Genomic DNA, 22923 nt, shown 5'->3' on the forward strand with positions numbered 1-22923 from the left:
AAAATAGACCCAGAACCTGACCCTTTCTAACTGCCAAACAGCCTGGCCCCAGCCACCATCTCTCCTGGACTCAGAGTCCTAGCACGGCCTGAACCCACTGCTTCACCACAGGTAAAGCTGAGCTGTCCAGAGTTCTCAGCTTACGGGATCTCACTTCCTGATCTTACGTTAACTTCTGAAGGTCAGAAACATCATCGCCAAAAAATGTTAAGGGGTTTGTGAAAAATAATCATTTTATTCAATATTATAGTTGTAGAAATGAAGTATATTTTCTTTAAGGAATAAAAAAAAGAAAATGCCACTTAACGTCGTCGGTGCGTCAGTAACAGGCCAGCAGGAAAACATACTGATAAGCTTGTCTCTGATACCAGGAAAGCATTCTAGTCCAAGCTACGTTTTCACTAGATGTTTCTTTTCTGCTGCTTTTCATCCTATCAGAGGACTGCTACAGCCTTTAAGTCTTCGCCAACAGGAGCAGATTCAGTATCCGCCAATCTCCTCTCGCCCCCTCTGCACCCAGCGCTCCTCACGCCAGCCTTTCACACTTACTGCTCCTCGTAACTGGACCGTCTGGCAGGCGACCGCACAGGCCCCCCCTCACGGCACTCAGATGGCTGTCCAGTTGTCACCTTGGCAGAGAGGCCTCCCCAGGCCACGCTCTGTGAAGCAGGCCCCCAAATGACTCTACTGCAAGTACCTTTCTTGTTTCCCTCCTAGAAGTTACTACAATCTGACATTATTTTATGTGTTTGTGTTTATCTTGTCTGGGTCCACCTCCTTCGTCTGGCATCTGGAGGGCATCCCCACCCCCCGCCCGCCAGGGCCCAGAACACTGCATCTCTCCAGGATGAATGAGCCTGTGGTCCTCATCTGGGTCTGAGGAGCGCTGCTAGGCCTCACCTGTACTGTTGGGGAAACAGGCCTTGTGGAATTTGCCCATGTAGAACTCGAGGCCAATGATGGCAAACATGAGGATGGCGAAGAAGAGAAGCAGCCCGATCTGTAGGAGCGGAACCATGGCCTTCATGATGGACTTGAGCACCACCTGCAGACCTGGGGCCAGAGCAGGCAAAGCAGGCAGGTCAGAGAGCACAGTGGGCAGAGCAGGCAGTGGGCTGGGGGCGTGGACAGAACAGCAAGAGCCTGGGCGGGCAGGGCTGAGCGTCCTGGGCAAGGTGTTGAGCAGTGAGTATCCACGAGGCCAAAGGACAGAGCTGGGCCCTCAAAGCGGGGGACAGAGCAGGGAGTGGTGGGGAAGCAAGAAGTCTTGAGGGAAGGAGGACAGAGCAGCGAGTGCCTGCGTGGGGCAGAGCTGAGAGTCCTTGGGGAGGGGCACAAAGCACAGGGTCTCGGGGCAGGGGGAGTGGACTGAGCACTGTCCCAGTTCAAGGGAGGAGCAGCGTGTGGCGGTGTCAGCATGAAGTTCTGGTGAGATCTTGAGTCTATGCAGGTCTCAGGGTGGAGCAACAGCAGAGAGTCCTGAGAGGAAAGATGAGGGAATCCTCGGAGCTGAGAGCAGGGGATCATGGGAGGGAAAAGCAGGGGATCCTGGGAACTAAGAGCAGGGGATGCTGGGAGGGAAGAGCAGGGGATCCTGACAGAGAAAAGCAAGGGATTCTGGGAGAGAAAAGCAAGAGATCCTGGGAACTAAGAGCGGGGGATCAAGGGAGGGAAGAACAGGGAATGCTGGGAACTAAGCAGGGGATGCTGGGAGAGAAGAACAGGAAATCCTGGGAATTAAGACCAGGAGATCCTGAGAGGGAAGAACAGGGGATCCTGGGAGGGAAAAGCAGGGGATCCTGGGAACTAGGAGCAGGGGATACTGGGAGGGAAGAGCAGGGGATCCTGGGAGGGACAAGCAGGGGATCCTGGGAGGGACAAGCAGGGGATCCTGGGAACTAAGAGCAGGGGATCCTGGGAGGGACAAGCAAGGGATCCTGGGAACTAAGAGCAGGGGTTCCTGACAGACCCACCCCTCAGGGAAAGTAAAGCAGGGGGCCTACTCCTAGGGAGTGTTTTACCACTGACTGTGGGGCATGAGTATGTCCAGACCAGAGGAACTGGGCAGAAGAGGCTGAACCCCACTGTCCCCACTTCCAGCTTCACCCCAGCTCCTGGGTACAGGCCTGAGCCTTTGCCTGGCAGAGTCTTAGGGCAGAACATGGAGCCAGCCAGCGGTCTTCCCTGCAGTGGGCTCGGGCGACACAGCCTCAGGGCCCTGCCACCCCGGCTCTGAGGGAAACCCAAACTTCCACTGGCTTGGAGGAACACGGGCACAGGCGGTGCCCGGCTCTCGAGGTAGCCTGGCCACCCCCTGCCCTCGCGTGGCCTCTTGAGCAGCCCAGTCCCGGAGCATGTCTTAACCAGGTCACAGGTCCCAACAGCCCTGCCCAGCCTGAGCCAAGACAGGTGGTCCTTTGCAGCCTCTGCATGTGTTCTCAGGCATCCTGCCCCACCACCTTGGTCGATCTCTCACCTGCCCTTTAACCACAGAAAAAGCAGCAAAGAGCTGGAAGTACAGCAGAGTGTGTGAGGAGGATCAAAGCTTCCACGTAGGGAAGCCAAGTTACCGTCTGGGTTTTCACGGAGTTGGGAGAGACTGGAGAAGGGCCGCTCCTCCCTTCTTCGTGCCTGGTTCCCCGGGGTCAAGGGCAGCGAGCTCAGAGTCACCAAAGGGCCCAGTGTTAGGGCCTAACTGGCCATGACAGGGGTTGGGAGAGAGGTCAGTGTCCAGGTAGGCTGGGCCTGATTGCTTTTGCCAGACTCACTTGGAATCCCAGACACCAGCTTCAGGGGCCTCAGCACACGCACAGCCCGCAGGGTTCGCAGGTCAAAGTCAGTGCCAGCTGTGGCGAGGATCCTGGCAGGAACAAAGACAAGGGGGAAGTGAGGGCTTCCGCATGGAGTTGAGAAGAGGGCACGCCCCTCCCACCACCCATGTCCTGTCTTCCAAGAGCAGTGACACCTTCGTGCCTGTGTCCCCCGCTGTCCAAGCACGGGGGTGGGGGTCGGGGGCGGCGTACTAGGCAGGGAAGGCCAGGAACTGAATTCAGACGTCCTCGCCAGCAATGTTAGGAATGGCTTTTACCAGCATAACCATCCCTCCAGGCATCACCCCGAGAGGACACTTGGTCTCTGGTCCCTGGCCAGGCCTTGAATCTGTCCTTGAATTGAGTCCAAGCCTGAACCATGTCCCCAAGCAACCCCAACTGCACTCCAAGCTGCCTCATGACAGGTGGTGATAGCAGGAGCGGGAGTAGAATGGAACTTGAGGGACTTCTGAACAGATGCCACATGACCTATTCCTCACTTTACCACAGGAGAACACAGGAACAAACAGTGGGGAAAGTGAATAGAGGGCTCAGAGGACTCCCTTAGCATAAGAACATACCCCAACGTCTCCCATCTTAAAACAAAACAGAAAATTCCATATCTGCCTCCAACCCCAGCACATTTCTCTGCTCCCTTCACTCCAAAGCTCATTGAAAGTGTCAATCCTTGGTCTCCCCACTGCCTTACCTTTCTGCCTCTCTTTAGCTTTGTCCAACCATGTTCTCACCCGCACCATTCCACTGAAATGTTTTGTCAAGGCTTCTCACCAATTGCAATGGTTAAGTCTCCTTCTATAAATGGTTTCTTCTCTTGCCCATTGGTCAATTCTCTCATTTTCCTCTTAACATCCTGGGAGTCTCTTCTAGGTCTTCTTTGCAAGCTTTGCCTCCTCTACCAGACTGAAAAATTAGATGCCTCAAGGCTCACACCATATAGGATCTGCCCAACAGCTTTGAACACCGCGGTATGCTTATTACTCCCGATTTACACCTTTAACTCAAGTCTGGGACTTTGGGTCATATATCCATCCAACTGCCTTTTTTACCATTTCCACTTGGATAGCAAAAAAAGCATATCAAACATTAATAAAACTAAAGAATTCTTTTTACAACTTTAATGTAAATATTAAAACACGTACTTTTTTAAGTTCAGAGTTGTTACACGATGGTGACTAGAGAACTTTTTATTCTTTCTCTCAATCTTGCTCCTTCCCCAGTATTCCCCCCTCTCTGTGAACAGCACTAGTCAAGTGTTTCATAAGCCAAAACCAAGACTTCATACCTGACTCCTCTCCCTCTTACACTCCACATCCAATTCACTAACAATCCTGTTGGCTCTACCTTTAAAATGCACCCTGGATGCTTGGTGAAAAAGGATTGTGGTCCCCCTACTCTAAATACATAGCAGCAAGGAATAAAATTAGAGATGCAGCTGGGGCAAAAAATAAGATAAAATGGTCAGGGGAGAAGAAAAGAAGGGCAACGAGAAAATCTATACAAACCAAAATTCCATAGCATGTGAGAAAATCCAATACTAAGAGTGATATTCAACTACTAAAAGCAACTATTGAAAGATTAATTTTGTTCAGATGAAATCAACAAATTATGAAACAAAAATAGGCAGAAACAGGTAGATATTCTAAAAACTAGCTAGAAGTTTTGGAAATAAATAGTTATTAAAATATTATCAATAATAATAATCATACTCTAGGCTGGAGACATAGTTGGAGTGTATTAATGGTTTAGGAAATAGTACTAAGGAATCACTCACAGACATTGGAAAGACAAAGAAAAAAATGAAGACAAATTAAGCGATATGGAGGTTAGATCATATATCTAACACACATCAAATGTACGTTCCAGAAAAAGAGAATAGAGGGAACGTGGTGAAGAAGCAACATTTGAAAAGATAACAGATGAGAAATTTCCAGAATTAAAGATTTGCTTTCTCAAATTTAAAGTGCATTACAAGGTACCAATCACGTAAATAAAATACATCCAACTAGAAATGGTGTGAGGAACTGCAGAATATCAAGCATAAAAAGAAAGCATTAAAGGCTACGAAAGAGAAAAGATAAAATATCTAGGGGAAAAAAGAATAATTAAAAGGAGAGAAAACTTCACCTCAGCAAAAAAAAAAAATATGCTAGAAGATAATTAAGTAATACCTCCAAAAAGCAGCAGGAAAATAATTGACATCTTAGAACTTTATATCCAGCTAAACTGTCAATAAAGAGTGAGGGCAAAATAAACATTTTCAGAGATAAAATAAGTCATCACCCCAGATCTTCAGTAAAACATGGGAACTGAACCTAAAGGGAAAGCACAGTATACAAGAGCAATGGTAGGCACAGAAATTTTTTAAATAGTTAAATTTAATTAATCATTGATTTTTAAAACTATGATGTCCAATTTTTCATTATTTTCTACATGCAAAACTAACAACCTAGGCAATAATAAAAATATTTACAGAAGGGGCTGTTCCATGTGTAGTTGCATCAAATTATGTTATAGAGGCTAAATCACTCTTCGTTGTATTAGGTCAGAGGACGGCAAGCATTTTCTGAAAAGGGCCATTAGTAAATATTTAGGCTTTGTGAGTCATAGAATCTCTGTCACAACCACTCAACTCCATCATTGTAGCATAAAAGCAGATACTATGTCAATGAATGGGCAAGGCTGTGTTCCAGCCTTTATAAGCACAGGTTGCCAGACAGATGAGCTATAATTTTCTGTCCTCTGTGTTAGACAAATGTATAGTTATGAATATATATTTAAAATGTTAAGGATATCCAGTAAATGGATAGAAATACAGTCTATTTCAAAACCATCAGAGGTGGGCTTCCCTGGTGGCGCAGTGGTTGAGAGTCCGCCTGCCGATGCAGGGGACGCAGGTTCGTGCCCTGGTCCGGGAAGATCCCACATGCTGCGGAGCGGCTGGGCCCGTGAGCCATGGCCACTGAGCCTGCGCGTCTGGAGCCTGTGCTCCGCAACAGGAGAGGCCACAATAGTGAGAGGCCCGCGTACCGCAAAAAAAAAAAAAAAAACCATCAGAGGTGAAAAAGGTATGTAGGGAACAGGTAATATAGAATATTTTGTCACACTACAAAAGTCAGGAAAAGACTCCCCCAAAACAAAGAAATAATATAAAGAGGAAAAAAAAATAAGATATTAGGCGCAAGTCCAAACACACAAGTAATAATAAGAAATATAAATGAATTTTCATTTCCTATTAAATCATACATGATTAGATTGGAGCTTTTGAAAGTCCAACTTTCAAAAAGTTGCCACCTACAAAAGCCATATCTGAAAAAAAATACAGAAATGTTGAAAATAAACAGATTTTTTAAAAGAATATACTAAGTAAATGCTACAGAAAAGGAAGTTGGTATATAACACTAAAGACAAAATATAATTTAAAGCAAAAAAAAATCCTAAGGCTAAAGAGAGATATAATGCATAATACTGAAAGCAAAATTACACCAAGGAATATGATCATCATTAATTTTTATGCACCCAAACCTCATAAATTCAAAACAGATAAAGAAAAAGAATGAGAACTCCTCCAACATAGTGGAAGGTCCTCACAAAGCTCTCATCAGAACCTGAAAGACTAAACACCAAAATTTAGTAAGGCTGAACAAGATCAAGACAGAATTAGCACCTTGATCCATCTTATTGTTCTAATCTTCTATATCTTTCATATATTACCTTTATCTACCTACCTATCTATCATCTATCTATCTATCATATATAATCTATTTTCCTAACAAAATGTGTTCCTAACAAATAGAAAATATATACTTTTAGGAGTACATGGGAATAGCTTTGAAAATATCCTACATCACAAAAGAAGCCTCAGCAAATTTCAAAAACTTAGTAACATATATTATCGTACTTCTCCAATTAAATAAGAATACTACTATAAAACCACATTTAAAAAAACTTGCATTATAGAAACCTTCAAAATGCACAACTAAATAACTCATTAATTAAAGACATTACCAAATATTTAGAACTCATCAACAACAAAAATACTACATATTATATGTGTGAGGTTCAGTCCAAGTGATGCCTTAGGGGAAATTTATAAACTTAACTGATTTTATTTTTTTAAAGATTAAAAATAAATAAACCAAGTATTGCTGTGTCTCAAGGATCTTAAAAAAGTATAGCAGGGTAAATTTAGAGAAAGTAGAAAAATGGAAATAATAAAGAGTGGACATGGTGAAAATAGAAAATAGAGAAATAATAGAAAGCTGAATCTTTGAAAGTTTAATCAAATGAACAAGCTTCTGGCAAGAATAATCAAGAAAAAGAGAGTGTACAATGCATACAAAAGATACATATACAAATAAACATAGTATATGCATGCATGCACACATGTACACTTACACATTTGTGTGTGCATACATGTGTACACACATGCACAGGAAAGTATAAAAATACAGGGAACACAACTACAGACAGGAGAGATTTTTAGAATCACAAGAGAATATTATTAACAATTTTATGCCAATAGATGCTAAAACTTTGAGGAAATGGATATATGCTCTTGAAAAGCAAGTTACCAAAAGTGACAGAAGTAGAAAACCTGAATAAACCATGAACAATTGTATTAGTTCTATTCTGTAAAAACCTACCACAAATGTAGTGACTTGAAATCGCACCCGTTTATTAGCTCACTGTTCTGTGGGAACATCGTGGCTAAATTCTCTGCTGCAGGTCTCGGGAACAGCCAGCTGCATCCTCGTCTGGAACCTAAACTAGGGAAAGTGATGCTTTCCAGCCCCTTCAGGTTGTCTGCAGAGTTCCCTTCCTTGCAGTAGGAATGGAGTCCCTTTGCCTTGCTGTCAGCCGGGGACTTCTCTTAGCCCCTGGAGGCCACTCTCAGATCCTGGCCCCTCAACAGTCCCTCTCACACTTCTAAACTCTCTGACTATAGGAAGAGCCCAGTCCCTTTAAAGGGATCACCTGATGAGATCAGTCCCACCCAAATAATCTCCCTTTTGGTTAACTCAGAGTCAAATGATTCATAACCTAACCACAGGAGTGATATCTCATCATACCCACAGGATCTGCCTGCACTCAAGGGGATATGGCTGTACAGGTGGGCAGGCAGGGGACCAGAATCTTGGACCATTTACAAGAATTAATTTGGATTCAGTTTCCCTCTGCCAGAAGATCAGATCCAGACAATTTTACAAGTATGTTCTTACAAACATTCAGAGAACAGAAAACTCTGTGTTATACAAACTGTTTTAGAGAATAAAAATACAAGAAAAGCTCCCAACTCATTTTATGATGCTGGTATAATCTTGACATCAAGACTGGAACCATCCAATAAAGATGTTTAAAAAAAAAAAGACTGGAACCATAATTCAAAAAGATACATGCACCCAGTGTTCATAGCAGCATTATTTACGATAGCCAAGACATGAAGGCAACCATGGACAGACGAGTGGATAAAGAAGATGTGGTATATTTATACAATGGAATATTACTCAGCTACAAAAAAAGAATGAAATAATTCCATTTGCAGCAACATGGATGGACCTAGAGATAATCATACTAAGTGAAGTAAACCAGACAGAGAAATACAAATATCATATGATACTGCTTATATGTGGAATCTAAAAAAATGATACAAATGAACTTACATACAAAACAGAAATAGACCCACAGACATAGAAAACAAACCTATGGTTACCAAAGGGGAAAGGTGGGGGAAGGATAAATTAGAAGTTTGAGATTAACATATACGCACTACTATATATAAAACAGATAGCCAACAAAGACCTACGGTTTAGCACAGGGAACTATACTCAGTATTTTGCAATAACCTATAAGGGAAAAGATTCTGATAAAAATAGATATATATGTATGTATAACTGAATCACTTTGCTGTACACCTGAAACTAACACAACATTGTAAATCAACTATACTTCAATTAAAAAAATTTTTTTAAAGACTGGAAAAGGGGGCTTCCCTGGTGGCGCAGTTGAGAGTCCGCCTGCCGATGCGGGGGACGTGGGTTCGTGCCCCGGTCCGGGAGGATCCCACATGCCGCGGAGCCGCTGGGCCCATGAGCCATGGCCGCTGGGCCTGCGCGTCCGGAGCCTGTGCTCCGCAACGGGAGAGGTCACGGCAGTGAGAGGCCCGCGTACCACAAAAAAAAAAAAAAAAAAAAAAGACTGGAAAAGGGCAAGAAAAATTTATACACATCTCAATCATGAACACAAATTTTAAATAAAATATTAGAGTAAATCAAATTCAAAGGTACATATGTTAAGAGTTTATAATGGCCAACTGAGTTGTCATAGGAACATAAGAATAATTCAATAGTAGAATAACTATTAATGTAATCCACCACATGGAAAATCAATATAAAAACCATATAATCATGTTAAAATTTTCAGAAAACTTATTGGTTAACATTTCAGTATCATTCATGATAAAGAGAATTAGGAACAGGAAATTCCTTAAAGTGACAATAGGTATCTACTAAAAACCATTAGGAGCATTTCTCTTTAAATTCAGGGATAACACAAATATACCATTTATATCATATGGAGGCCCTAGCCAAGGCAAAAAGACAAGAAAAAGAAAAAAAAAGTTTAGAAAGGAGGAAACAAACTGTCTTATTCACAGATAATGTGATTTCTACATAGAAAATCCAAAAGCATATACAGTACAGCAAAACTAGTAGAATTAGAAAGTTCAGCAAGGTTATGAAATACCAAACACATATACAAAAATAAATTGTTTTCATTTACTATTAGAAAATGCAAATTTTAAAAGCTCTTATTCTAATGGGTGTGGGACTCCTTCCCGGGGTAATGAAAACGTTCTAAAATTAGTGGTGATGGTTGTACAACTGTATGACTACACTGAAAATCACTGAATTGTATACTTTAAAAGTATGAATTTTATAGTATGTGAATTACATCTCGATAAAGCTGACACAAAATATTGTTTATAATAGCAACAAAATCTATAAAGTATCTAGGAATAAGCTCAATAAAATAAGTGCAATATCTTGATAATAAAAGTCATAAAACGTTCACGAAGAGCAAAGAGATAATAGAGATTAACCGTATTAATAGATGAGACAATTCAACATTTTTATATGTCCCTTTCCCCAAATTAGCCCACAAATTCAATGAAATTCCAATAAAAATCTCAACAGATCTTATATGTAGAAAATCCTAAATTTGTAGAAAATCCACCAAAAATTACCAGAACTAATGAATTCAGGATATAAAGTCAACACAAAAAAATAGGTTGTATTCTATATACTTACAATGAACAACCAACAAAGGATATTTTTTAAAAATCCATTTATAATAGCATCAAAAAGAATAAGATACTTAAGAATAAAATTAAGGAGGTGACAGACTTGTACCCTGAAAACTACAAAACACTGGTGAAGGAAATTAAAGAACACTAAACAAACAGGAAGGCATCCCATGTGCATGGATTGGAAAACAATATTGTTAAGACGTCAATACCCAAAGCAATCTACAGATTCAATGCAATACCGACCAAAATTCCAAAGAGATTTTTTGCAGAAATAGCAAAACTCATCCTAGAATTCATACGGACTCTCAAGGGACTCTGGATAGTCAAAACTATCCAGATAGAATAATAACCCAGAAACGAAGTCTTACATACACAGTCAATTGATTTTCAACAAGAACGCCAAGACCATTCAAAGAGGAAAAGACAGTCTTTTCACCAAATTGTGCTGGAAAAACTAGATGTTCACATGCAAAAATATTAAGTTGGACCCGTATCTTATGCAATATACAAAAAGCAACTCAAAATGGATCAACGTTCTAAATGTAAGACCTTATACTATAATACTCAAAAGAAAATACAAGAGAAAATCTTCATGACATTGAATTTGGCAATGATTTCTTGGAAGTGACACCAAAAGCCTGAGCAATAAAAGAAAAAATACAAAAATTGGACTTCATCAAAATTTTACAAAACTTTTGTACATCAAAGGACACTATCAAGAGCGTGCAAAGACAAGCTACAGAATATGGGATAAAGTATTCACAAGCCATATATCTAATAAGGGATTAATATCCAGAATATATTAAGAACTCCTACAACTCAACAACAATAAAAACCCAATTTAAAAACAGGCAAAGGACTTGAATGTATATTTCTTCAAAAAAGATACACAAATGGCCATTAAGCACATGAAAAGGTGCGCAACATCACTAATTATTAGGGAAATGCAAATCAAAGCTATAATAGGAGGGCTTCCCTGGTGGCGCAGTGGTTGGGAGTCCGCCTGCCGATGCAGGGCACACGGGTTCGTGCCCCGGTCCGGGAGGATCCCACATGCCGCGGAGCGGCTGGGCCCGTGAGCCATGGCCGCTGAGCCTGCGCGTCCGGAGCCTGTGCTCCGCAACGGGAGAGGCCACAATGGTGAGAGGCCCGCGTGCCGCAAAAACAAAGCAACAACAACAACAAAAAACTATAATAAGATACCAATCACACCCATTAGGATGACTATTATTATAAAAAAAAAGGAAAATAACAGTGTTGGCAAGGATGTGAAGAAAGAAAAACCCTTGTGCATTGTTGATGGGAATGTAAAATGGTGCAGCTGCTGTGGAAAACAGTACAGTGATTCCTCAAAAAGTTGAACATAAAATTACCATATGATCCAGCAATTCCACTCTTGGGTATATATCCAGAAGAAATGAAACAAGGTCTCAAAGAGATTTATTTGTTACACCCAGGATCATAACAGCAGTATTCACAACAGCTAAAACATAGAAGGAACACAAGTGTCCATCAGTGGATGAACGAAGGAGCAAATTATGGTATATACAAACAATGGAATATTATTCAGCCTTAAAAAGGAAGGAAATTCTAATACATAATGCAACTTAGATGAACCCTGAAGACAGTACGCTAAATGAAATAGGCCAGTCACAAAAAAAGGCACATACTGTAGGATTCTACTTTTATGAGATACTTAGAGTAGTCAAAATCGTAGAGACAGAAAGCAGAATGGTGGTTCTCAGGGTCTGAGGGGAGGGAGAGATGGGGGTTGTTGTTTAATGAGGACAGAGTTTCATATGTGAAAGATGAAAAGAGCTGTGGAGATGGACGGAGCTGATAGCTACCCAACATTATGAATGTATTTAATACCGCTGAACTGCACACTTAAAAGTGATTAAGATGCTCAATTTTATGTTATGTGTATTTTGCCACAATTTTTAAAGTTGGAAAATAAAAGTAGGCCTCAGTGCAGAAAGCAAACTTCAAAACTTTGGAAAAACAAAACAAAAAGACATGAGAACAGTTCTATGACTATGAGTTAAGGAAGGGTTTCTGAAGAACACATAAAAATGGCAAACCATAAAGTGGTACACTGATAAATCTGACTACAATAAAATTGAAACTATACTACAAAAGCTATAGAGAAAGTGAAAAGAAAATGACACTTGCCATGCAAAAAGCTGACAGAACTGGTTTCCGGAATACATAAAGAATTCCTATACATTCAGATGAAAAGTACACATAACCTATATGAAAAATAAGCAAATTACGAAAGAGAAAAGATGTTCAAAACCACCGGCAATCAGGGAAATTCAAATTAAACAAAGAGAGACCATTCCACATCCTGTTTAGCAAACAGTGTTACAGCTGGTGATGCCGAACAGCAGCTCTGCTGGTGGAAGAGAACTGTAGAATCGTTCCGGAGAGCATTTGGCCACCTCTAGGAAATTTTTAAATGAACATATGGACTAGACTGGCCTCCCAAACGTTTGCAGAAATGTACACAGGCATGTTAGTTGTGGCACTGTCTTTAATAGTGAAAGACAGGAATCACCTACTGCTCATCGCACAGAGAGAGAAAACATGAATGTGGTCCATGCATACGATGGAACATCACCGCAGTAAAATACGATGAGCACGTGAAATTAAATAAACTACACGTGTTAACACGGAAATGCTTCAAGCAGCGTGAAGGGGTAAAAAGGCAAGTTGTGAAACAATTATGTGGCTAGGTTTAAATGCATATACACACTCAAACAATTAAAACCATGCAAACAAGACTGCATATTATTTATCAATAGGGACATATTTAGTACAGGTTGGAAGCCCTCCCCGCAACACACACGCACTGGATAATGAACACAAATCAGGATAGTTGTTGCCACCAAAAGGTGAAAGAGAAGGACAGATAAAGAAAGGAGAATTTGGTTGAGGGATTGTAATCAGAAGACTTCAACTGTATCTCATGTTTTATTTCTCTAAGACAAATCTCCAAAGCTAAGAGCCCATTTACAGGGAGGTGTGAGGGAGGGGAACGCACATGTTAAAACAACACACGGGCATGCTGCCCGCAAAAGACAGAAACAATCCGGACGGTGAAGGGCACTGGAGAAGCTCCACGGCCACTCCCAGGAGGAGACAAATCACACAGAAAGAAAAGCCAGCCCTCCCTCCGCCTATGGCTTCCTGTCTCCCAGGCATCATGACATTCACAGGGTTGTCACAACCCTGACATGTCAGTAAAATGACCTGAGAAGTCACGCCATTGGCAGACACGTGCGATACAGAAACTCGTTTTGCCATGGCATTGTTGTCACGGGCCTGTGGGACAGGAGAACAACTTTTTGTTTTTTAATGAAGAATACAAAAGTTTTCAGACCCAGGCAGGAATGTCTACAGTCGTAAGAACCATAAAAACACAAGATTTACCCAACTGATGAAAGCAGCCCCATGGAGTAAATCACAACCTAACTACAGCCACTGGGGCGAGACCCTGTGTGAGAGGTCCTGCCACAGCCTAACTACAGACATCGGGGCTGGAGACCCTGTGAGTGAGGTCCTGCCACAGCCTAACTACAGACATCGGGGCTGGAGACCCTGTGAGTGAGGTCCTGCCACAGCCTAACTACAGACATCGGGGCTGGAGACCCTGTGAGTGAGGTCCTGCCACAGCCTAACTACAGACATCGGGGCTGGAGACCCTGTGAGTGAGGTCCTGCCACAACCTAACTACAGCCACTGGGGCTGGAGACCCTGTGAGTGAGAGGTCCTGCCACGACACCAGTGCTCAGGGAAGGGGCCGTCCTCATTCTGCCTGGGAAAGCTTTCCGAGGAGGCCACCCGGGAGCCACCAGGGAAGGAAATTCAGTTTCATTTGTTCTAAGATGACAGTTTCCTTAGTGGATCAGCAATATTAAACTCCTAGGAAGAATCAGAATTAAATACAGGAATGTTTATGAAAATCAAACCTTCTGTGTTAACAGTACAGTGTTAGGATTAAAAGAATTTATCAGAACACATTAACACGCTAAACAGGGCTGCGTTTAGCATCACATTAGCCCTGTGATTCTAATTTTTAAATGTAATGGAAGAATTGATTTAGACGTGTGATTTTTTTTTTTTTTTTTTTTTTTTTTTTTTTTGCGGTACGCGGGCCTCTCACTGTTGTGGCCTCTCCCGTTGCGGAGCACAGGCTCAGCAGCCATGGCTCACGGGCCCAGCCGCTCCGCGGCATGTGGGATCTTCCCGGACCGGGGCATGAACCCGTGTCCCCTGCATCAACCACTGCGCCACCAGGGAAGCCCTAGACGTGTGATTTTAAGTTGAAAACTTCGTAAGTTTGTAACCAGTATTGCAACATTTAAGCAAATGTATGAATCACCATGTTTACACTCTAATTAGCTGGATATACAGAACTTAAGTACTTAGGAAAGTCCAGTTACAATAAATTTATAAATGAAATATTAAATGTTTTACATTAAGCTTATGAAATGGAATAAAAACCCTACTTAGAGTCTCCTTTAAAGTGATTGTTAAAAATTGCAAAATGTATAAATATAATTTTTCATAAGCTGAATCTAAAAACAGTTAATATTTTTTCCAGTTTTATTGAGAAACAACTGACATACGTCACTATAAATGTTTACGGCGTACAGCATGGTGGTTTGATTTACATATATTGCGAAATTATTACCGCAACAGGCTTAGTTAACATCCATTATCTCATGTAGATACAATGAAAAAAAAGAAAAACCATCTCCTCCTTGTGATGAGAGCTCTTCGGATCTACTGTCTCCGCAGCTTTCCTGTAGATCATATCCAGTGTGAGCCACGGTCACCACGCCGCGTATCACATCCCCAGGGCTTATGTATCTTGTAAATTGTACGTTTGTACCTTCTGACCATTTTCCTCCAGTTCCCCCTCCCCGACCCTCTATCCCCACTCTGGGAACCACAAATCTGACCTCCTTTCCTATGAGTTTGGTGGGTTGTGTTTCTTTTAGATTCCACATATAAGTACAGTATTTGTCTATCTCTGTCTGACTCATTTCACTTAGCATAATGCCTTCAACATCCATCCATGTTGTCACAAACTGAATCTAAAGTTTCTTTAAAGGAATTACATTTTTGGATTTGTCATGTTAATGAACTGAATGATGATTTTTAGAAATTAAAAATTTTCTATGCACAAAATCCACTCTCAAGAGTACCAACAAACCCACATGTATCATGAAGGATTTCCTTTTAAATCATAAATCTCATTTAATCTTATATCAAGAGTTCTGGCTAACATAACAGAATATGAATAAGACATAAGGGAAGGAATAGATAAAATAAGTATTTCTGGAAGATAATGATAAAACTCCCAGGAACTTGGTCAAGAGCAGAGTTTCTCAAAGCACCATCCCAGGACCAGCAGCGGGTGTGAACTCTGGGCCCCGCCCACCGGCCCTCGGAGGGTGGGCCCGGCACCAGGACTGAGGGAAGCCCTGCAGGTGATTCTGACACCCACTCAAGTTGTGCGGGCCGCTGGTCAGGAACATCACCCTGAACCCCTTCCTGCAGGTTTGCAAGTCTCACCCTCCCCCCCCCCCGACTTCCACAGAGGACAGAAAGCAGAGAAAAGTACAGCGCAAGAGCAATTATAGAAAAACAACAACCTTTAGATATTGTCATCACAGTGCTGAGAAATCGGGGCTGGAAAAAAAACAAAACTTGGCTGCAAGCTCACCATCAATCAGCAAACAGAGACCAGCGCAAGTCCCCTCAGAGTGGCCTGCAGGGGCCAAGCCCGGGAGCACGACGAGAGCGCAAATTCCCCAAAGCCGAAGTGGGACCAAACGTGGCCAGTCGGAAATCTGATGAAACAAAACTGCTCAACCACAATGGCCTCACACACAAACCACTGAGGAGTAACTTTAAACTGTGAGTGACCGGGACTTCCCTGGTGGCTCAGTGGTTAAGAATCCACCTGCCAATGCAGGGGACACGGGTTCGAGCCCTGGTCCGGGAAGATCCCACGTGCCGCGGAGCAACTAAGCCCGTGCGCCACAACTACTGAGCCTGCACTCTAGAGCCCGCGAGCCACAACTACTGAGCCTGCATGCCGCAACTACTGAAGCCCGCACGCCTAGAGCCCGTGCTCTGCAACAAGAGAAGCCACCGCAATGAGAAGCCGAGTAGCCCCCGCCCAAAGCCTGCGAACCGCAACGAAGAGTAGCTCCCGCTCGCCGCGCCTAGAGAAAGCCCACAAGCAGCAACAAAGACCCAACGCAGCCAATAAATAAATAAACAATTAACTAACTAATTTTTTAAAAAAAATGTGAGTGACCTACACCAAAAAAACTACAAGACTTTATTTACCTAGAGGGGAGCGTCGAACACATGTTAAGATACATGCTACTCCTGGATGGGCAGAAAAACATGGATTTTGATTCTCCACAAATTGACTTAGAGATTCTCAATAATTGAAACAACCTCCCAAAAGGAATTCTTTGGACTACAGCAACATGATTTCAGAGTCACCTGGAAAACTAAATAGGCAAAAAAATTAAAGAAATATTCAGAAAAGAAGAACAAAGAGAGAAGGTTTTGTTTCATGAGATACTGAAATGCCACTTTGAGCTCAACAGCTAGACCACAGGCCAGATGGGTTCAAATCAAAGCAGAAGCAGCTTTTGTGTCACACACAAAAGCACTTAAATATGTGATCAAGGAAGCATAAGCAAGTGACAGGAGAGTGAAGAACTTTTTAATATGATTTATTGTCGTCCAACTTCTAGGCATCTCTCCCAAGGAAATAATCAGAGGTGTGACACAGGTGTATGTGTGTATTTTGGTCTTTTCTATAAAAGCAAAATTGGAGATAACTTAAATGCTCAACAATAAGGAGGTGACTGGGGCCAGTCCACACGGCAGAAGAACCGTGTCTTCAGCACATGCTCAGTCGTGGAGGATGCTCAGACACCAGGCCCCTGTGTGCAGGGTGCCCCCTGGGGACCCCTCGCATGGCATCGTGGGCAACCCTGCCCAGCTGACGAGGCAGCCTGCTCCTACGCCCCTGGTGTATGATACCAACTGTGTATTTTAAAAACTTACACATAGAAAAGGCTCAGAAGGAAGTAGCTCAAAATATTAATAGTGGTTATCTCAGGACGGTGGGATTGTGGGTCACTGTTTTTACTCTTTCCAATATGAGCATTTTAAAGTGAGAAAATCAATATATTTTATTTATACAGAAAAGGAAAACGTGTACCCTCCATTGACATTTTAAAAATAATAAAATAACTTGGAGGTACTTTAATTAAAGATGTTATATTAACAACAATAACAAAAGGGTAATTATAGCATACATCCTACTACTTCCTAGAGCCTAAGACTTTGGTGACTACTATTCCCAAAGTCTTAGGCTCTAGGAAATCCTGGAAAGCGAGGCAGGAGGTCAGCCTTGCAGGGAGGGCAGGGCTGGCTTAGGGCTGGGGGCCTTCCTTCTCAGTCCACACCCAGCAAGGCTCCTGGTAGGAAGTACGTGCTCAATAAATGTTAGTGAAGAAGCCCTGACGTTTCCAAAACTAAACGGCAAAGAATCCACACATATAACTCATAAAAGTAAACACAATTCAGTAACGTGCAAACACACCCAAACCATCAGTCACCGAAACGAAAGATGAAAACAGCAACAATTGTAAGTGGACTTTACACCCGATACATTAGCGAGAGCTTTAGAAACGTAACCCCCAGTGGTGGTGAAGTTGATATTGAACTAATGATTCAAATAGGACTAGTGGGAATGTAAACTAATGCGTCCCACTTGTTACACAACTTGGCAAAATAAAATGCCATGAAACGTCTAAACACTTTCAGTCAGTCTGCTCTAGGAATCTGCCCCATCAAAATAATGAAAAATTCAGAAACCAGGGTTACAAAGATAGACATCACACTATTGAGATCAAAACCCCACGTAGAGGGACTTCCCTGGTGCCGCAGTGGTTAAGAATCCGCCTGCCAATGCAGGGGACATGGGTTCGAGCTCTGGTCCAGGAGGGTCCCACATGCCGCGGAGCAACTAAGCCCGCGTGCCACAGCTATTGAGCCTGCGCTCTAGAGCCCGCGAGCCACAACTACTGAGCCCGCATGCCACAGCTACCGAAGCCCACGCACCTAGAGCTCGTGCTCCTCAACAAGAGAAGCCACTGCAATGAGAAGCCCGCGCACTGCAATGGAGCAGCCCCCGCTCGCCGCAACTAGAGAAAGCCTGTGTGCAGCAACGAAGACCCGACACAGCCAAAAATAAATAAATGAATGAAAAAATAAATTAACTAATTAATTAAAAAATAATTTTAAAAACTCATGTAGAACCGTCTTCGTGTGCAATGACAGTGGAACCCTGGGTGCTCATTACACATAATAACACATCGCATCAGACCTAATGTGTTTGTGAAATAACGTTAAAAGAAACAGATGAACCGATTCATGGATGAACCTTAGAAACACTGTACTAAGTGAAAGGTGCCAGACACAAAGGGCCACACATTGCACGATGGCATCACATTCAGTGTCCAGACAGACTCGTTTACAGGGACAAACAGGAGATGAGTGATTACTGGGGCCGGTGGGGAGGGGCCGCAGGGCGTGACTACGAATGGGAAGGCGTTTCTTTCTCGGGGAGATGGAAATGCTCTAAAATTAGGTTGTAGTGATGGTTGCACAACTCTGAGATCATACTGAAAATCACTGAATTGTACGCTATAAAAGGATGAATATTATGGTACGTGAATTCTACCTCAATACGCTGTTATATAAAAAAAAGAGTAAAATGCAAGTTTTATGCAAATTATAGTAACAACTACTTAAAATATGCAGGGACTCAGGCCCCAGAGCACACACTCACCCAGCTAGTGACTACTGTAGCCCAACCCCCAGGCCCAGGTCACCCCGGCACATGGAGCAACACGGCGTAAAGACATGGCCAGGACTTGGGGACACACAGGCGCGTGGCACATGCTCAGACACACAGCCCCACGGGTACCCAAGCGCCCAGTGTGGACAGCAGGAGCCATGGACACACTGCCTGGACCACAGATACCAGGCCCACACAGCGCAGACACATCAGCCAGTCCCTGTGTGGAGTCCCACCCTCACGGGCACCTTGTTTGGGGATGCTCCCGGCCACGTGGGGTGGGGAGAGGTGGCAACACCCGCTAAAGTGCTGGCCTGGGGCCCTGACCCTGACCCGGGGACCCCCCACCCACCCAGACTCTGGGGTCTCGGCTGGGTCTTTGTAGCCGCATATGGAACATACTGGCTAGAAGGTCACCCTGCCTTTCAACATCTGTTTTACGATGGGGATGGGGGTCGTCCTCTGCCCTTCCCCCGGCCAAGCTGGGAGCTCCCCCTGAGGCTCCCAGTCCATCAAGTCAGCAAAGGAGCGAGACACCCAGGACACCCTCAGTCTGGACTGCGGGCCCCGCACAACTGCTACTGGTGGCCCTCTGATTCTCAAAAACACCACAGCTTGGGCAACAAATCAGCAAGAAGGGCCTGGGGTGCAGGGGCCACCCGACCCCTTGAGATGCTGTGGGCCCCGCAGTGGTGGCTCTGGCTCCAAGCTGGCTGAGCTGAGCAGGGTCCCGACCCTGCTGGGGCCCCAGGAGGGACGCGTTTCAGGGGTGTCGCTCAGCCCCTTTCAGGGAGCTCGCCCTGCCGAGCAGGGGGCTGGGGTGCCATGTCCTCTCCACCCAGACGTGAGCACCCCGGGCTCCACAGGGCTTGCCTGGGAGGACCTCAGCCCTGGAACACCAGACCCAGGACCCTGGAGCAGGTGGCCGGGGTTTAAGTCCAAGCCTGGGTCTTCCTGGTCACAGGGAAGGCACGGCCTGTCCGGTCCCTCACCTGAGACATGGAAGCGCCAGCGTGAGGGTCCCGTGGCTACGGCGACGCTGCTACGAGATGACACTCAGGAGATGCGCCCGGCAGCATCGGGACCCACCAGCACTCAGTGGCAGGGACAGCAGCAGCAGCATCCCCGGGGACTGTTACTATCGTCATGGAGGGGGGCCGAGGGGGCGCTCCACGGGAAGCCAGCAGCACCTGCTCGCCCCAGTCCTGGCTCCCGCTGGGCAGGTGCCGAGTCCCCCAGTCAGGCTCAGGGGGACACGGGAGCTGAGGGCAGACTCATGGCAGGGGAAGCACCATCTCCAGGAACTGCTTTGTCACTGACTTTCCAGGTGCTGGCTCTTGCCCAGGAGGCTGCTGGCTGTTGCCATGGCGACAGCCTGTGGGTCTCAGCCAAAGATGCCTCAGCCTCCTCCATCCTCCCCACCCCACCCCCCAGCCTGGGCTGAGCATGAAGCGCAGGCCCCCTGCACGAGAGGCCCTGAGCCTGCTCCAAACCCCAGAGACCCCAGGCAGGGTTGAAGAAGGGCCAGGCCTGGCATGTGCGGGCCGCCATGCCAGAGAACATGACATTCACATCTCATTCAAATAACAACATCATGGGCTGTCTACCACGTGCCGGGGACTCTCGGAGGTCAGCACCATTAGCCCCACCATACAGAGGAAGAAACTGAGGTTCAGACAGCACATCCACGGGTCCAGGCTCACAACCCAAGAGGTGGAGCTGGGACGTGGCCCAGTGCCTCGTGCCCCACGTGGTTACACACAGTGACACACACTGACTCACGCTGAGGTCAGCCTCACACGCAACAGACGTTGTCATAGTCACTGCCCAAAGCACAGGGAAGTCCAGCCACATGTGATCACCCTCCCCAGCCTAAATAGGGCTACAAGACAGGTGGGGACCACACAGAGTGGACAGAAAGGGTTCCAGGCCACCAGCTTCTCTGGGGCACAGTGGGTGACCATCGTAGGGATGCTCTACAGCCCCTCCCTGACCATCGCCACCCCCAATCTGTGCTGGGAAAAGATGTCCCCCAGGTGGATACTGTGCCCTTAGACTGCCTGAAGTGCTCTGTCCAGCTGGAAACAGGCCTACTACTTTGGTCAAGTGCAGCAAAGCTCCGACCAGCGAGGTCACTGTGACCCAGGACACTCACTCGCCGCAGCCATGGAAACCCCAGGAGGAGATGCCTCCAGGTCACTGCCATCAGACCCCTCTTTTTTTTTTTTTTTTTTGGGCAGTACGCGGGCCTCTCACTGTTGTGGCCTCTCCCATTGCAGAGCACAGGCTCTGGATGCGCAGGCTCAGCAGCCATGGCTCATGGGCCCAGCCGCCCCGCGGCATGTGGGATCCTCCCGGACCGGGGCACGAACCCGCGTCCCCTGCATCGGCACGCGGACTCTCAACCACTGCGCCACCAGGGAAGCCCCAGACCCCTCTTTTTAGGGTCAATTTTACTCCTCCTGCATATCCTGAGGGTCAGGGTAGCTAGTGGTTAGGAGCTTGGACTTCGGCTCAGTCTAGCTGGAATGCTTACTGGTTCCTGCAGAACAAATTTCTGAGCTTCCTCAGCCTCCAGTCTGTAAAGTGGGAGTGTTACCCCCTCCCTGCAGTAATGAGGGGTCCTGCCAATGAAGGTCGAGTAGGGAACTGGAACTTCCACCCCATGTAGAAGTCACAAGGCAGAAGACCCCTGCCTCTTATGGGTCAGGATCAGAGACTCAGCTAACACAGGGTTAAATAAGATCCAGAGTCTCAGAAAAACATGTGGAAACGTCCAGGTTTCAATCAAAACTCATGCATCAAAAAGCCAGGAAGATCTCAAACTGAACGAAAAAGACAATCAGTAGATTCCAACACTAAGATAACGGAGATATTAAAATTATCTGACAAAGATTCTGCAGCAGTGATAAAATTGCTTCCACAAACAATTGCAAACGTGTTTGAAACAAACCAAAAAAATAGAAAGTATCATGAACGATGTAAAGAATCAAATGAAACTTTTATAACTGAAACTACAATCACCAATATACAAAGCTAAGAGGATGGGCTCGACAGCAGAAGAGAGGGAACAGAGGAAAGAGTCAATGAACTGAATAACAGTACAGTATGAACGTGAACGACAGAGAGAAATTAGGCCGCAAGATGGAGGAGGAGCAGTGGGGGAGGGGAAGTAGAAGAAGAGAAGGGGGGAGGAGGGAGCCTCGAGGACCTATTGAGTGACTCCCAGACAAAATAAACTCAAAGATATCCACAAAATACCTCATAGTCAAACTTCTGAAAACTAAAAACAGAATCTCTTTTGTTTGTTTGTTTTTTTTTTCGCGGTACGCGGGCCTCTCACTCTTGTGGCCTCTCCCGTTGCGGAGCACAGGCTCCGGACGCGCAGGCTCAGCGGCCATGGCTCACGGGCCCAGCCGCTCCGCGGCATGTGGGATCTTCCCGGACCGGGGCACGAACCCGCGTCCCCTGCATCGGCAGGCGGACTCTCAACCACTGCGCCACCAGGGAAGCCCAGAAAAAATCTTGATTGTGACAATTAGAAATTTTTAAATGGAATAAATTAGGTGATAATGGAATTATTTTCTTAGGTATGATAATGTTATTATAGCTACATAGGCCAGTACCCTTATTCTTAGAACACTAGGGATGATACTTCATAATACCTACAACTTTTAAATGGCACAGCAAAATATATAATACAGGAAGGAAAAAGATTGCAAAAGTAAAATTTATTGAATTTAGGTGGAACATATACGGTGTTCATTGTACTACCCAACTATCCTCTGAAAACTTTCGTAATAGAAGTGGATATATATATATATATATATATATATACTCAGAAGAGCCAGAGAAACACATCCCTATAAGGGAAAATAATTCAAAGG

General features: G+C 44.7%; 1 protein-coding gene across 1 annotated transcript in view; it reads right to left on the bottom strand.

The window, feature by feature from the left end:
- Positions 1-22923, bottom strand: part of CACNA1B (calcium voltage-gated channel subunit alpha1 B) — a gene marked incomplete at both ends in the record, with an annotated part of 159300 nt that overhangs the window by 116518 nt on the left and 19859 nt on the right. Inside the window, 2 exons of the mRNA XM_082656260.1 lie at positions 901-1053; positions 2769-2860. Coding sequence (XP_082512386.1) covers positions 901-1053; positions 2769-2860 — 245 coding nt within the window. The remainder of the gene's footprint in view (positions 1-900; positions 1054-2768; positions 2861-22923) is intronic.

This window comes from Grampus griseus, assembly GCF_964374135.1.
Source record: "Grampus griseus genome assembly, chromosome: 6".
NCBI classification, from domain to species: domain Eukaryota; kingdom Metazoa; phylum Chordata; class Mammalia; order Artiodactyla; family Delphinidae; genus Grampus; species Grampus griseus.